Source organism: Equus caballus, chromosome 3 (genome assembly GCF_041296265.1).
Source record: "Equus caballus isolate H_3958 breed thoroughbred chromosome 3, TB-T2T, whole genome shotgun sequence".
In the NCBI taxonomy this organism is placed as follows: Eukaryota; Metazoa; Chordata; class Mammalia; order Perissodactyla; family Equidae; genus Equus; species Equus caballus.
In genome coordinates this window covers 84,841,994-84,856,057 of record NC_091686.1, presented here as the reverse complement: position 1 = coordinate 84,856,057, position 14,064 = coordinate 84,841,994, and the positions used below count along the sequence as shown (strand labels likewise).

General features: G+C 35.6%; 1 protein-coding gene across 2 annotated transcripts in view; it reads right to left on the bottom strand.

The window, feature by feature from the left end:
- SCFD2 (sec1 family domain containing 2) overlaps window positions 1–14,064 on the bottom strand; it is a 392,812-nt gene that overhangs the window by 316,350 nt on the left and 62,398 nt on the right. For both annotated transcript variants that reach the window (XM_001493770.5, XM_005608775.4), the window contains exon 4: window positions 2,201–2,376. In XM_001493770.5, the coding sequence (XP_001493820.1) occupies window positions 2,201–2,376 (176 nt within the window). The remainder of the gene's footprint in view (window positions 1–2,200; window positions 2,377–14,064) is intronic.

Here is a 14,064-nt window from a genome sequence, read left to right as displayed (position 1 = left end):
TAAGTCTCTTTTATGAGAAATGCATAAAACTAGACATATTTATTTTTAAAACACTGTGGCATTAATTCTGTGATAGATAAAGTGACCAGTGGAACAGACTAGAAACTGAGAAATAAACCCACTTTTATATGGGATCTTAGTATATTACATATCAGTAGGAAAAGGATAAATTTCTTTTGGCTCCAAATAACAGAAAACCAACTAAAATGATTTAAACAACGGGAAGAATTATCATCTCACAAAACAGGATATTTCAGGTAAGGTTCAAAGTCATCAAGTTCATCACCCAGTTCTGTCTGTCTTCCTCTGGATCTCAGTGAGCCCCCTTCCTTATCACAAAATGCTCAAGGTGTCAAACATACAAAAGGAGGCAGAAAAAGGAGACTGTATCTTCATTATGCATCTTCTTTCAGGGCAAAAGAAAATCTTTCCTAGAAACACGTCCAGCAAACCTTCCTTTGCCTGTCTTTGGCAGGAACTGCTAAACCAATCATTCGGTGGAAAAACAAGAATACCAATATAGTCTGACACCAGTCAGGATTTGCCTGAATCACGTGAGAAAAGAACAGACACTGGAACAAAACTGGTGTCCTGTCAACATGAGAAAGAGGGAAATGACTGCTGGATAAGTGAGCTACAGTTCAGTGGAGTAGTTCACAAATGGTGTGGGGAGACTAGACTATCCTATGGAAGAAAAGAAAATTAGATCCTAATAATATCATAAACAAAAACAAATTCCAGGTGGGTTGAAAATTCAAATGTCAAAAGTAAAAGTTAATTTTTAGTAGAAAAAATAAAACAGTATATTTAGAAATTAGGGGTAGAAAAGGATTTCCAATATAAAATATAAATAAGCAGACATCATAAAGGACAATATTAATTAACTAGACTCCGTTAAAATTTAAAACTTTTATACAATAAAATATACAGGAATTAAAGTTAAAAGACAAACCACAGCCTGGGAGAAGTACTTGCATGATATAAGACAGTTTCTTCTGTTACCCAATAGATATAAATGGGCAAAGTATAAGAATGAGCAATGGACAGAAGAGAAAAATTGAATAGCCAGCAAATACTATAAAAGATGCTCAGCCTCATCAGTAGAAAGAGAATTACAAATTTATACAAAGAGCTAGCAATGACTCACTATAAAAAAATGTTTGTTTGATAATAGTGAGTGCTGGACAACATGCTGGGAAACAGTCATCCATTCCTAGCAGAAAGGTCAACTAGTTCAACTCCTTTGGTGATCACTTTGGTGATATTTAGCAAAGTCAATAATATGCATGGTCAACAATCTAACAATCCTCTCCAAGGTATATATCCTAGAGAAACTCTTTCACATGTGTACCAGAAAACATGTTCCAGAATACACACACACACACTCATACACATAAATATGGAACAGTCTAATTATACATCAATACGGATTGGATAAATAAATTGTATATTCACACAGTCAAATAGTACAGTCTAGTTTAAATGAATGAACTAGATCCATATACGTCAATGCATCTCAGAATGTTGAAAGAAAAAGCAGGTTGTTTAGGGATATTTATGATGTTATATCACTTACATTAAAAGTAAATCCATAGGACAATACTCTGTATTATTTTTGGAAAAGTGAATATTTAATAAAATATAGAAAAAAGGAATAGAGCTTGTGATTACTCCTGGGAAAGGAAAAAGGAGAAAAGGGGAAGCATGAAAATGTCCTACCCCACATACAAATCTCTTCATAAAAACTACAAATGGAGTTTGCCTCCCTTCATCTTTTACTGAGCATCATTTTAAGTCATATGCTATACGTTGTTTAAGGATTAGAGACTAGTTAGTGTCAGAAGAAACGTAAATAGCAGTAATATTCTACAGGAAAAGTAGCAAGGATTGAATAAAGATGCTAGGAAGATCAAGAAAGATCCAAATGGCATAAAATTGAAAAGAAGTTTTCAAAGTTTAGTCAAATGCTCAAAAAACAGTATTGAGTGAGAAGCCAAAGATGTCACTGTCAAAAAATAAGTAAATAAGGTATGGAAAAAGTTTCTACTTGAATTTGAATTTGGGGGCAGGTAGAGAATATACTATAGGGCATATGTCAACAACATCATTTATTACTAAGACCACAATAAATATCAAAGTTTTTCCCTGGAAGTGAAAATTTTAGTTATTAATATCCCAAGAAGTTCCCAGAGCAACATACCTGGAGAAGGAGCCTTTCAAAAGCGAGAAAGTTGTCCCACTTGGCAGTGTGCGGGTGTTTCAGAGTTTGAACTGTGGCCAGCCCAAGCTGGAGGAGACCACAGTGATTCACTAGAGCTTTGAGGTTGTTCTTGAAGAGCTGAATATAGGTCGTGAGCTGCCCTGGAGTGACTCTCCCTGGAGAAACAAATAATGTATCAATATACCCTCTTCTGGGAGTGGTAAAAATAATGACAAGAATGCTATTAAAAATACTACTGCCTTGGGGCCAGCCCAGTGGTGTAATGATTAAGTTCACTTGCATGCTCCATTTTGGATCCCGAGCACAGACCTACACACCGCCTGTCAAGCCATGCTGTGGTGGCCTCCCACATACAAAATAGAGGCAGATTGGCACAGATGTTAGCTCAGAGCCAATCTCCCTCACCAAAAAATAAAAAGTACTACTCCTTTATATTGGCACAGACCTTCCGAGCTGACTGCAAGCTTTCCTAAGCTACTGTGATTCTTACAACAACATGGTGACAACAGCAAAGTTGAAACTATTGCCTGCATTTTGCAAGTAAAGAAACAGATGTTAAGTGATCTGGCCAAGGCCTTATTGCTAGGAGAATTCATTTTATAATTCTGCAATACCCTACAAATAAGTTCTCAAATAAATTCACACAAGTAAATATTTGTTGAGCTCGACATGGAAGCTCTCCAAAACACATGATACAGCAATCTAGGAGGCAAAAAGACAGCATTTCTAATTGTGTGTATATGTATTTAAAGCAAAAGGAGAGGGGGCCGGCCCCGGGGGCCGAGTGGTGAAGTTCGTGTGCTCCGCTTCAGTGGCCCAGGGTTTTGCTGGTTCGGATCCTGGGTGCAGACATGGCACCGCTCATCAAGCCATGCTGAGGCAGCATCTCACATAGCACAACCAGAAGGACCTACAACTAGAATATACAACTATGTACTGGGGGGCTTTGAGGAGAAGAAGAAGGAAAAAAAAAAAAGAAGATTGGCAACAGATGTTAGATTAGGTGCCAATCTTTAACAACGAAAAAAAGATAAAATAAAGTAAAAGGAGAAACCTGTCAAGACTATAGCTGAAACTTTATCACTGACATCAGTGGGTTCATGACAATACTCATGAGGATAAAAGCTGGCTGTTATGTGGAACAAAAATGTATGGAGAACTGGAGTGGCAAAAACACTAGAAGATGAGATATCAGAAGGAAGGGTTTAGCATGAGTGACTCAGCACATTCACTACAATTGTCCTCTAGATCTAGAACAAGAGACCCCACCTCATAAAAGACTAGAGATTGTACCCAAAAACATCCCACAAACAAAAAAACACCTGTTGAAGATTCACTCCTTCCCAGCCTCTAAGTCCAACTTTTGCCTAGAGCAGTCCTTCAGTTTAGTCAATTCCCACTCTCCAGGCTGGCAAATTTCATTCCTGCCATTCATCAGTGCTATAAACAAAACTCCTAAACACCACAGATTCTCCCCATTGAGTGAGAAGGCAATGCGGCCAAATAAGTCGTGTAAATCTTTCCTACACATCTTATCCACACTGTGTTTGTGGGTTGCCTGAAATTCAAGTTTGCACATATATACCTAAATGCACAGTCATGTGCCTAGGTCCTGCCTCACAGAGAAATCCAAGTTTGTCAATATTTGGCAAGTAAACCACCTGTATTTATTTAGCACTTTACAGTTTACACAGTGCAGACATGCCCTCTTCTGATTCTCATAGCAGCTCCATGGGACAGCAAACAAGGCCTGTGCTGCATCGATTAGACCCACCTGAGGCACTGAGAGTTCGGTGTATTACATGGTGCTAAATGGTAGAGATCACTTAATAAATGATTTTTGCTACAGAGCGTGATACACAAAATAAAGACCTTGCCACAGAAACTTATAAGCCTGCAACATATTCTTTCTATCTTTTCATTACATTTTTCGAAGAGATCAAGAATTTTGAAGTTCCTTATAGCCAGTTTATCAGGGTGACCATCTAAAAAGAATAAGAATAGTGGGAATGACAAGTAGGTAGGTGAGTCCCTTGGTAAAACTTGGTTCATTCCTGATTCTCAAAGCAGCAAGCTAACGATTTGCTTACTTAAGTATTCATAGAGAAGAGCCTCATTAACTCTTTGTTTGCTTTTGAATCAGGGTTATCCAGGTATAATTTACATACAGTAAAATTCACCCTTTTCAGGTGTACAGTTCTATGAATTCTGACAAATGCATATGGGTGGGTAAGCACTATCACAATCAAAATATAGAACATTTCCATCATTCCAAAAAGGTCCCCTTCTTTGTAGTCAACTCTCTTTGCCCAAGCCCTGTCACCGTGAACACTTATGTTTACTGGATTTCTGTCCCACAGTTTTGCCTTTCCAGAATGTTCTATAAATGGAATCATACAGTATGGAGCGTTGTGAGTGGGGCTTCTTTCAATTTGGCATAATGTACTTGATATTCATCCATGTTATTGCCTGTATTAATAGTTTGCTCCCTCTTCTTGCTGAGTAATGTTCTGTTGTATGAGTATGCCGTAGTTTATTTAGCCATTTATTTAGCCATTCACCAGTTAATGATCATGTATGTTTAACTTTAAGAAACTAGCAAACTGATTTCCAAAGTGAGCTGTTCCATCTGCAACATATGAGAGTTCTATTGCCTCACATCCTCATCAGCACTTGGCGTTGCCAATTATTTTTATTTGATCCATTCTAATAGGTGCATAGCAATTGCATTGTAGTTTTAATTTGTATTTTTCTTATGACTAATGATGTTGATCATTTTTTCTTGTGCTTATTTGCCATTCTATATATTTTTTGGTGAAGTGTCTGTTCAAATTGCTTGCCCATTTTTTATTAGATTGTTTATTTCCTGATTATCAAATTGTGAGCATCATTAACTTTCATTAATTCATTTATTCAACATATATTTCTGTGCCAGGCACTGTTCTTGTTGCTAGGAATAAACCCATGAACAAATCAGACAAAAATCTCTGTCCTCATAGCCAATAAATAGACAAATGACCCCATGATCTAATTAATTCAGTCATTTCTCTCTTAGGGGATGGGGACCTTTTGTGCAAATGGTTAACATTTTTACTCAATGACATCTTCTGACACCTATTAAATATCAATATTAAGTAAGTGAAAACAAAATTTCATACAAAACAGTTTCAAATCTAAGACTGCCATGAGCTTCATTTATTTGCTTACACATTGTACTGCTGGTGATCGGCAAAGTGGTTCCTCACACAGAGCGTAGTCTATCAAGAGAGATATTCATTAAACACCTATACAAATAATTACTTAATCATGATTGTCATAATACTGCTAAAGAAAAATACAAAATGTCCGGAAAATGTGAAAGGCTCTATATGATGCAAAACTGCCTACCTCTCTAGCTCTGTCTCCTCAACTCAAGGAGGAGAAGTAAACAGGCTCAAAATACATACAATCCATTTGTAATATAACTGCCTTTTAGAGAAACCACAAGAAATGGAAATCATCAGAAAGTTGATTTAGATTTCTCTTGTAATAACCATAGATCAATTTAAAAGAGTATCTTCAATTCAAAAACATAGTTGAACTTTTTATCCAGTTAGTATTTCCTAGCTCAATCTCATACTTAGTTACCATATTTACATACTGCCACCTTCCCACAAAAGGCACTTGATCCAAAGGAACAAACGGGTGTATTTTATAACAGGAAATGCCAACAAAACACTACACTTGTGAATTTAGCAATTTTTCACCCTTGCTGCTCCATTCTGTTCCCTCTGTACATCTTTTTTCTTACACAGACATGCCAGTAACACTTCACTAGATACATCTCGAGAGCAGATTTTTTTTAATCCATAACATGCTAATTGGAATTAATAAAAGAGTACTTCACACAGACGCTTCAAAATATAGACTAGCAACATTTAAAAAATTTTAAACTTAATCAAACCCTACATAAAATAAGTCAAAATCACTGACTATCAAAAATGCTACAGTGAGACTAATGACTTAAGAAAGCTTCTCAGTTCATATCAACTAAAACAGCAAGCAACTAGAACGAGGGGTAGAAAAAGTAATAGATGAAACATTTATTCATATCTTACATTACAAAAAAAAAAAAAAAACTTGTCAGGCAGATTTACATGGTGATTTAAAAATGTCAACCCAGAAGGCTTTGCAACACATTCTTTAAAGCCATAAAAACAAGGGTTACTTTATATAAAGACTGCATGGGATATAGCAACTTTTTGAAAAGTGACAATTTTGAAATTTGAAAAATGGTTTTCAAGTAAGAAAAGCTATTAGGCTTTCTTTTTCCTTTTTGTATTTCTTAAGAAAGAAACAGCCTTCTGATTTTAACTTAGCTAAGAGAAAAACACAAAACTTTATCAACCATCAATTCTCTCTATATTTTAAAACATTAAAATAGAATTGTCTCTTGAGGGCAAGGGTACCAGATTTGGAAAGCAAAATGATTTAGTATTTTAATATTATCTGTGATCCTTACAAGAGTAATTCAATTGTATTATGGAATCTATTTGTCCATTTGCTACATATCTATTTGATAAGTAACTTTCTCAATCTGTTTCATGGCTTGTTAAAATATATTTAAAATATCTACACATATATGACTTTTGTTGATATTCTTAAAATAAAGAGGACTCTGCCAGTGCTATGTTTGATTTAATCCCAAAATTGTGTCTTAATGGTAGAAAGCAACCACCATCAGAAATTTTGTCTAAAACATCATATTTAGCTACTAAATATCTTTAAAAAAAAATAATATAAGAAATAATAACTGTCATTGCATGCTTTTTATTCATCATTTTCCTGAAAACCGAGTGTGTGAAATTTGAATAACCAAACATGTGTTTTAAGATTTGACTCCCAGAAATCAAATGTCAGCATTTCATTTGTCTCCTTTTCAATCATTTCTCTAAGATAATAAAGGCAAAGTATATTAAAATATTTAAATATAATATGTTCTGCTAAAACTCTGGTTTATTAGCTCACACACAATTGACAAACAGGAATAATATCAATATTACACAAAAATCACATCTGTTTGTTATTTTTCCTCATTATTTTAACATTTTGTGCCACCAAATAACAGGAGCTGAACACAAAGTAAACAAACACAGCCGAACACCACAAGCCACAAGAGGAAGTGAGCACTGTATGTAGCACCCACGCAGCCCTGGTTCTTCCTCTTGGCTCTGCTCCGCCACGTGTCCTGTCTAGGAAGTGCTTCCTGTTGAGTCTCCCTGATGTTCAGTGCATTTTGCCTTTGCCTCCATAACTAAACGGACTCAACTCCTCTTCACATCCTCTTCCAGTGAGCTACCTTCAACTCTTTTCTTCACATAAAGTCCTACATATGCTGTAACCTTTCTTTATTTATAGGAATTTACCATCTTCTTTTTACCTTCTTCAATAATTTTTTTAATATTTTACTAATTAATTTTAGATTTGCAGAAAAGTTGCAAAAATGTTAGCATTCTCCTTATACCCTTCACTTAGGATTGCTTTGGCTTTTTGGGATCTTTTGTAGTTCCACACAAATTTTAGGATGTTCTATTTTTGTGGAAAATGCCATTGGAATCTCGATAGGGATTGCATTGAATCTATAGATGGTTTTGGGAAGTATGGACATTTTAACATTATCAAGTCTTCCAATCCATGAAAATGGTACATCTTTCCATTTGTTTGTGTCTTCTTCCATTTCTTTCATCAAAGTCTTATAATTTTCAGTGTACAGATCTTTCACATTGGTTAAACTTATTCCTAAGTATTTTATTGTTTTTGATGCTATTGTGAATGAAATTGTTTTATTTGTTTTAAAGATATTTTGTTGTTAGTGGATAAAAACACAACTTATTTCTGTATGTTGATTTTGTATCCTGCAACTTTACTGAATTTGTTGATTAGTTCTAACAGTTTTTTGGTGGAGTCTTTAGGATTGTCTATATACAAGATCACATCATCTGTAAATAAAGACAATTTTACTTCTCCCTTTCTGATTTGGATGCCTTTTCTTTATTTTTCTTGCCTAATTGTTCTGGTTAGAACTTCCAGTGCTGTGTTTAATAGGAGTGGTTGGAGTGGGCACCCTTGTCTTGTTCCTGATTTTAGAAGACAAGCTTTCAACCTTTCACCATTGAGTATGATGTTAGCTGTGGGCTTGTCATAAATGACCTTTGTTATGTTGAGGTATATTCTTTTTTTTTTTTTTGGAAGATTGGCCCTGAGCTAACATCTGTTGCCAATCTTCCTCCGTATTTTTTTAAGTGTGCTAATATTTTTATCCAGATTCTCTTTTTTGTTAGTGTTCTGATTATAAATTTGCATAGATTTTTGAATGGACTTCTGCTAATGATGTTTTTGTATGATGAGCCCTGATGCCTAGTATGTGATTTTGCAAAACAAGTTTTCCAGGAATGCATATATGTGATAATAAAAACACCCATGGCAATATACAGACAAAGGTCGTGGCTCTACTAAAATTAAACTATTGGTTGGTAGGCAGCACCATCACGGAAAATTTCAAATGTTAATTCAACAGCTGACAGAGAACAGCCAGAATCTTGTGTATGAAAGATAGTTTAGGAGTTTTGTAAATTATGTACAAAAGGCTCACAGGGTAGACTGAGCACACAGGTTTACACCCTCTCCTCATTCCGTCAGAATGACAGAAAGGAAGAAAAAGGGATAGGAATACACAACAACAAAGGGATCATGAGATAGTCCATAAGCTGATAAAGGAATCCAAGCACTTTCGCCTCTATCTGTTGGTTATCTTTGTAACTTACATTATATAGTTAAACTTTCTTTTTGTTGTCAACTTCAGATGGTACCCTATGGCTTCTCATGTGTTAAGAAGAAGATATTAGCCCCCCCTACACTCCCCTTCACTTATTTCCCCTTTCATCTTTCAAATCATCTGGATTTTTATTTTCACCTGGTCAAGATAGATAGTGTTTATATTTTGTTCTATAACCATGATTTGATCTTATGTACTTTTTCTATAGTTTGATTTGAAAAGTTCAAAATCAATCAATACTGTTTGTGTCGTTAGGAACTATACAACTATTAATGACAGAGCGAAACTGTGTGCTAAGATTACATTGCCTTATGTATAATATGCTCCTGGAATCCTCAATGGCCTTTTTTCTTTTGGCATTACCTGCCTTAATCAAAGCTTTAAAGTCTTCTAGTCTCAAATACACTGTTTCATCTTCGGAGTTTTTTTTTTTCTTCTCTGAATGCTTTACTACCAAACCCCTTCATTCTCCAGTTCCATCACAGGTGGATTGTTCTCTAGGCCTTTCTGCATAGCCAGTAGCCTGGAACTCCTTTTATTGCTTTCTACTCTTGGAAGACTGGTTCATTAAACCCCTGATTTTTCTTTCTTGCTATACTGCCTTGTTTTGCTGGACATCCTCAAGTAACTTCCTCAGAAGAGGTGTGCAGAAAGCAAAGGGTTTTTTTTAATGTCTGAAAAGGCTTTCTCTTGACCTCAAAGTTGCATAATAGTTTATCTGGGTCTAGAATTCTATGTTGAAAAGAATGCCTTGCTTCATTATCTCCTGGCTCAGGGTTGCTGATGAGGATTGACTGCTATGCTTATCCTTGCTCCTTAGTAGGTGAGCTTCTTTTTCCTTTCATTCTCTTGTATTCTTAAGGATTCATAGTGATTATGTCTAGTTTAGAGGTTTTCTATTCTTCCAACTTGCTTCTCAGGAAGGCCATTCAATTTAACCATGCCTTTCTTCCTATCCTCTGCTTTTTCTCTCTTTCTGAAACCTCCAATAGTTCCAAGACCTCCTAGATTGTTTCTCTATATCATTTATCTTTTCTGTCATCTTTTCAATGCCCTGTTCTTTCTATATGTTAGATTTCCTTGATTTATCTTTAAACTTTGGCTGAATTTTATTTTCACAATAATATCCTTATTTCCAAGACACCTTTTTTTAAATAACAGCTTTATTAAGATAAAGCCATAAAATTCACCAAGTGTACAATTCAAGTGGGTTTTAGTATATTCACAGAATTGTGCAGTCATCATCACTATATAATTTCAGAATATTTTCATCACCCAAAGGAAAAAGCCCATACACAAATTTCCTCATTATAAAAAGATACACAGCTACAAATGCACACATATTAGAATATATGCTGAATGAAATTTTCAGTTGGAGACATAACTGTACTTAGTTATCCCAGGATACTGGAAAACAACAGAAAGGAGAACTTTGTGTATATGTGTGTGTGTGTATGTGTGAGGAAGATTTGCCCTGAGCTAACATCTGTGCCAACTTCCTCTACTTTATATGTGAGATGCCTCCACAGCATGGCTGATGAGTGGAGCAGGTCCGCACTCAGGATCTGAAGATATAAACCGGTGCTGCCAAAGCGGAGTGCACAGAACTTTAACCACTTGGCCATGAAGCCAGCCTCCGAACTCTGACTTTTTCATATAATAATACCATAATCATTTTTTATCATAGTTTTTAAAGAAACTTTAATTGAAGGATAAATTCCTGGAAGGTAAAAGAGGAATGGAAGAGTACTAAATGATGGAGCAACACAAACCATAAAAATAAACCTCTTACTTATCCTCAGCTGCCCAAAAAGGCTTTGCCTAGAATATGTGAAAGGGCACTGCAGCAAAGAGGGAGCTACCTGCCTAGAAGGTATGAGCAATTCTAGACTCAGAAGCCTCAGGTATAAGGGAGGTGAAAAGTGAGGAGCATAACATAAAGTAAAGCATACAAATCTCAAGGGTACAGTTTAATTAATTCTTACATATGCATCTATCCATGTAACCACCACCCAGATCGAGGTATAGAATATGTCCAGCACTCTGGAAGACTCCCTCCCATACTTACCTGGTAAATAATCCCCCAAAGGTAAACCATCACTTTTATCTCTATCACCACAGATCATTTTTTTTCTGCTTTTGAACTTCATACAAATGGAATTATACATATGTACTCTTTTGTGTCTAGCTTCTTTTGTTCAACATTACCTAAAATCTCAATTTCTTTTACTGCGTTTTATTGTTCTCTATGACTACATCAGTTTCTTTAACCACTCTGCTTTGAGGGCTATTTAGGTTTTAAAGTTTGGGGCCATTATAAATAATGATGCTATGAATACTCTAATAGCCTTTGGTGGATGTAAGCACTCATTTCCACTGGATATGTGCCCAGCTGTGAAACTGCTGGGTGGATGTATACTCAGCTTTTAGTCAATACTGTCCAACAGTTTTCCACCTCTGTATCACTCTCCAAACATTTTAAATTAAATTTGATTAAATTTAACATAATGTAAAAACTATTATGTAATGTTTAAAATGAGGCACAATTGTATGATTAAGTTTCCTTCATGGTATTTTATGCTAGGTAGCCAAAATCCTAACGAGAGCGAGAGAAAAAATCACAATGGAAACCATATTGCCATTCTATCAGTATGCACCTTATTTTTATTTCTGTCATTATTTGGTTACCTGTTTATTTACTTACTTTCTTACCTAGTTACATAGAAAAAGGCTTGGAAGGCAAGATACTAATTTAGGAACAAAGGTTATGTTGAAGAGCAAGATGGTGAGGAGAGGGGATGTACATCCACTTTTTATTTTAGATACATTATGATGTGAATTTTCTAGAAGCATGTGCTAGTATTACTTTTTAAATAGTGTCTTGGTTCTGAAATAAAATCATGTCTGTCTCCTGTAGAATGAACAGACATGTATTTTTCTCTGGGAAATGTGAGTTTATGACTACCACTCACTTGTACAAGGGACAAAGCATTGCCTTTCAACAGATACAGAAATAGAAGAGTAATAATAACTGCCTGCTTCCCACCTCTACTGAGGTCAAAGGTCAAAGAAATATGGTTAACATGCAGGTGGAGAGACTTAAGTCAGACATGAGAAAAAAATTTCACGATCATGATGACTATTAGACATTGAAACAAGTTATTAAAAGGGGAATAGGGAAGACATTATAAATCTTTGCCCATGGGGATCTGAAGGGCAGTATATACAGACATCTGTATAGTGAAACTTGGATAAAACCCAGCTGGGAATTGATGTCCATTTTTATAACACCATAAATACTGACAAAGGTTTTCTGGGATATCCTTTAAATAGTGTATGTTTCTTGTTACATAGATTTTTGAGCTCTATAACATTACAAAGACAGAATAAGAAACTAATGTGAAAAGAGCATTTTAATTATATGAATCAATTCAATCAAATGGGTCCAACATTCAGAAATTTATTGCAAGGTATGTTTTCAGGAAAGTATAGAATAAGGTATAACTGCTGAAGGCCCAGGGGTCACAAATAGAAAATAAACAGCTCTCTCTGAAAGTTATACAAAACAATGAAGGATGAAACCACCAGAAATGTTTATGGTTTGGTTTTCTTTGGAAAGGCAGATTTCCTGAGGCTAACTGCATCAACGATTATAAACTCAGCAGAGAGCATGGAAGGGAACAGATAGACTACCCCTGTTATCCAGGGGCCAGATTACCAGGCTGCCAGGGAAGGAGTATTTCCTTGGTGGGTCCACTCTCCTTGGAAAGGAATTTCTGCTCTTAGGGGAGCTTCTAAGTAAAGAGACTCCCATCCTGCAGCCATAGGCCTTCTCGCATCATTCTCGCCGGGTTTTTAACTCCTAGCCCATATTCTCATGTTGAAGATCGCTTATGTTGAGAAAACATAAAGATTAATGAGAGGAAGAGAAGGAAAAAGAGGAAGAAGAGATGGAGAGAAAAAGAAGATGCATCAATTTAAGTTAAAGATATAGAGCCAGAGCATAGATGCTTGAAGAAGGGACATTAGAAATTCAGATGCCCATTTTTTAGATGAGGAAATAGAGAAACAGAGGCAACTCAAGTTCTGTTTTAGGTGATGGAGTATAAGAGGGAAGCATTATGGCTTTCAGGCATTATTAATTATTAATTCAATGAAAACTCCTCCTGTCACTTTCTCTAGAGTCTCTATCTTCTTCATACTTCTAAATGGATATATTCCTTAGGGCTCTGCCTTCAAACCTCTTCTCCTTCATTCTACCTTCTCTCTCTGGATGATCAACTTATATTATATTTCCTTTAGAAATTCATTACTTAAATCAACATAATCACTAGGTAACTAAATCCTCGATCTCTACTTTCACTTCTGGAAACCATTACTTTAGTCACAAGATGATCAGGGAACAAATCCTACAGAGTAATCCCACCCCTAGATCTGGAAGAGTACTCTTCGTATGCAGTTGCACGACCATTGGTCACTATGTTTATAACGCATTTTATCTGTCCAGGAGACAATTGCATCATGCTATACCCTCCTTTTAGAGAACAGCTTGAATTTCACAAACACAATGTTTCAAATAGATCATCTAATCTAATTATCAAATTAGCAGGTAGTAGAATCCTCATTTTGCAGATAAACAGATTCAGAAAAGTTAAATGATTTGTTCATCTGAAGACAAGATAATATTTTATATGTTTCCTACCCCCTACAAGGAACTAATACATAGTATGCACACATAATAAATATCTTTTAAATGTATAAACAATTGTCTATTACCTCTAGATCAGGAAAATGTCTAGAAAAAATTTCAGTGAGCTTTCCCTCCTTCTATTTTGGTACTCAACTATGATTCCAGCAATCTCTAAGAAATTGTGCCAACCTTGTACCCCACAGAATATAGCATTCTTTTAAAGAATGGTTCTTAAAGATGTTCCACAGATCCTTGGGTCCCTGAGACACTTTTAGGTAGGCAAAAATCTTAAAACTATTATGATAATAATTCTAGATATTACTTGATTTTGTTACTATG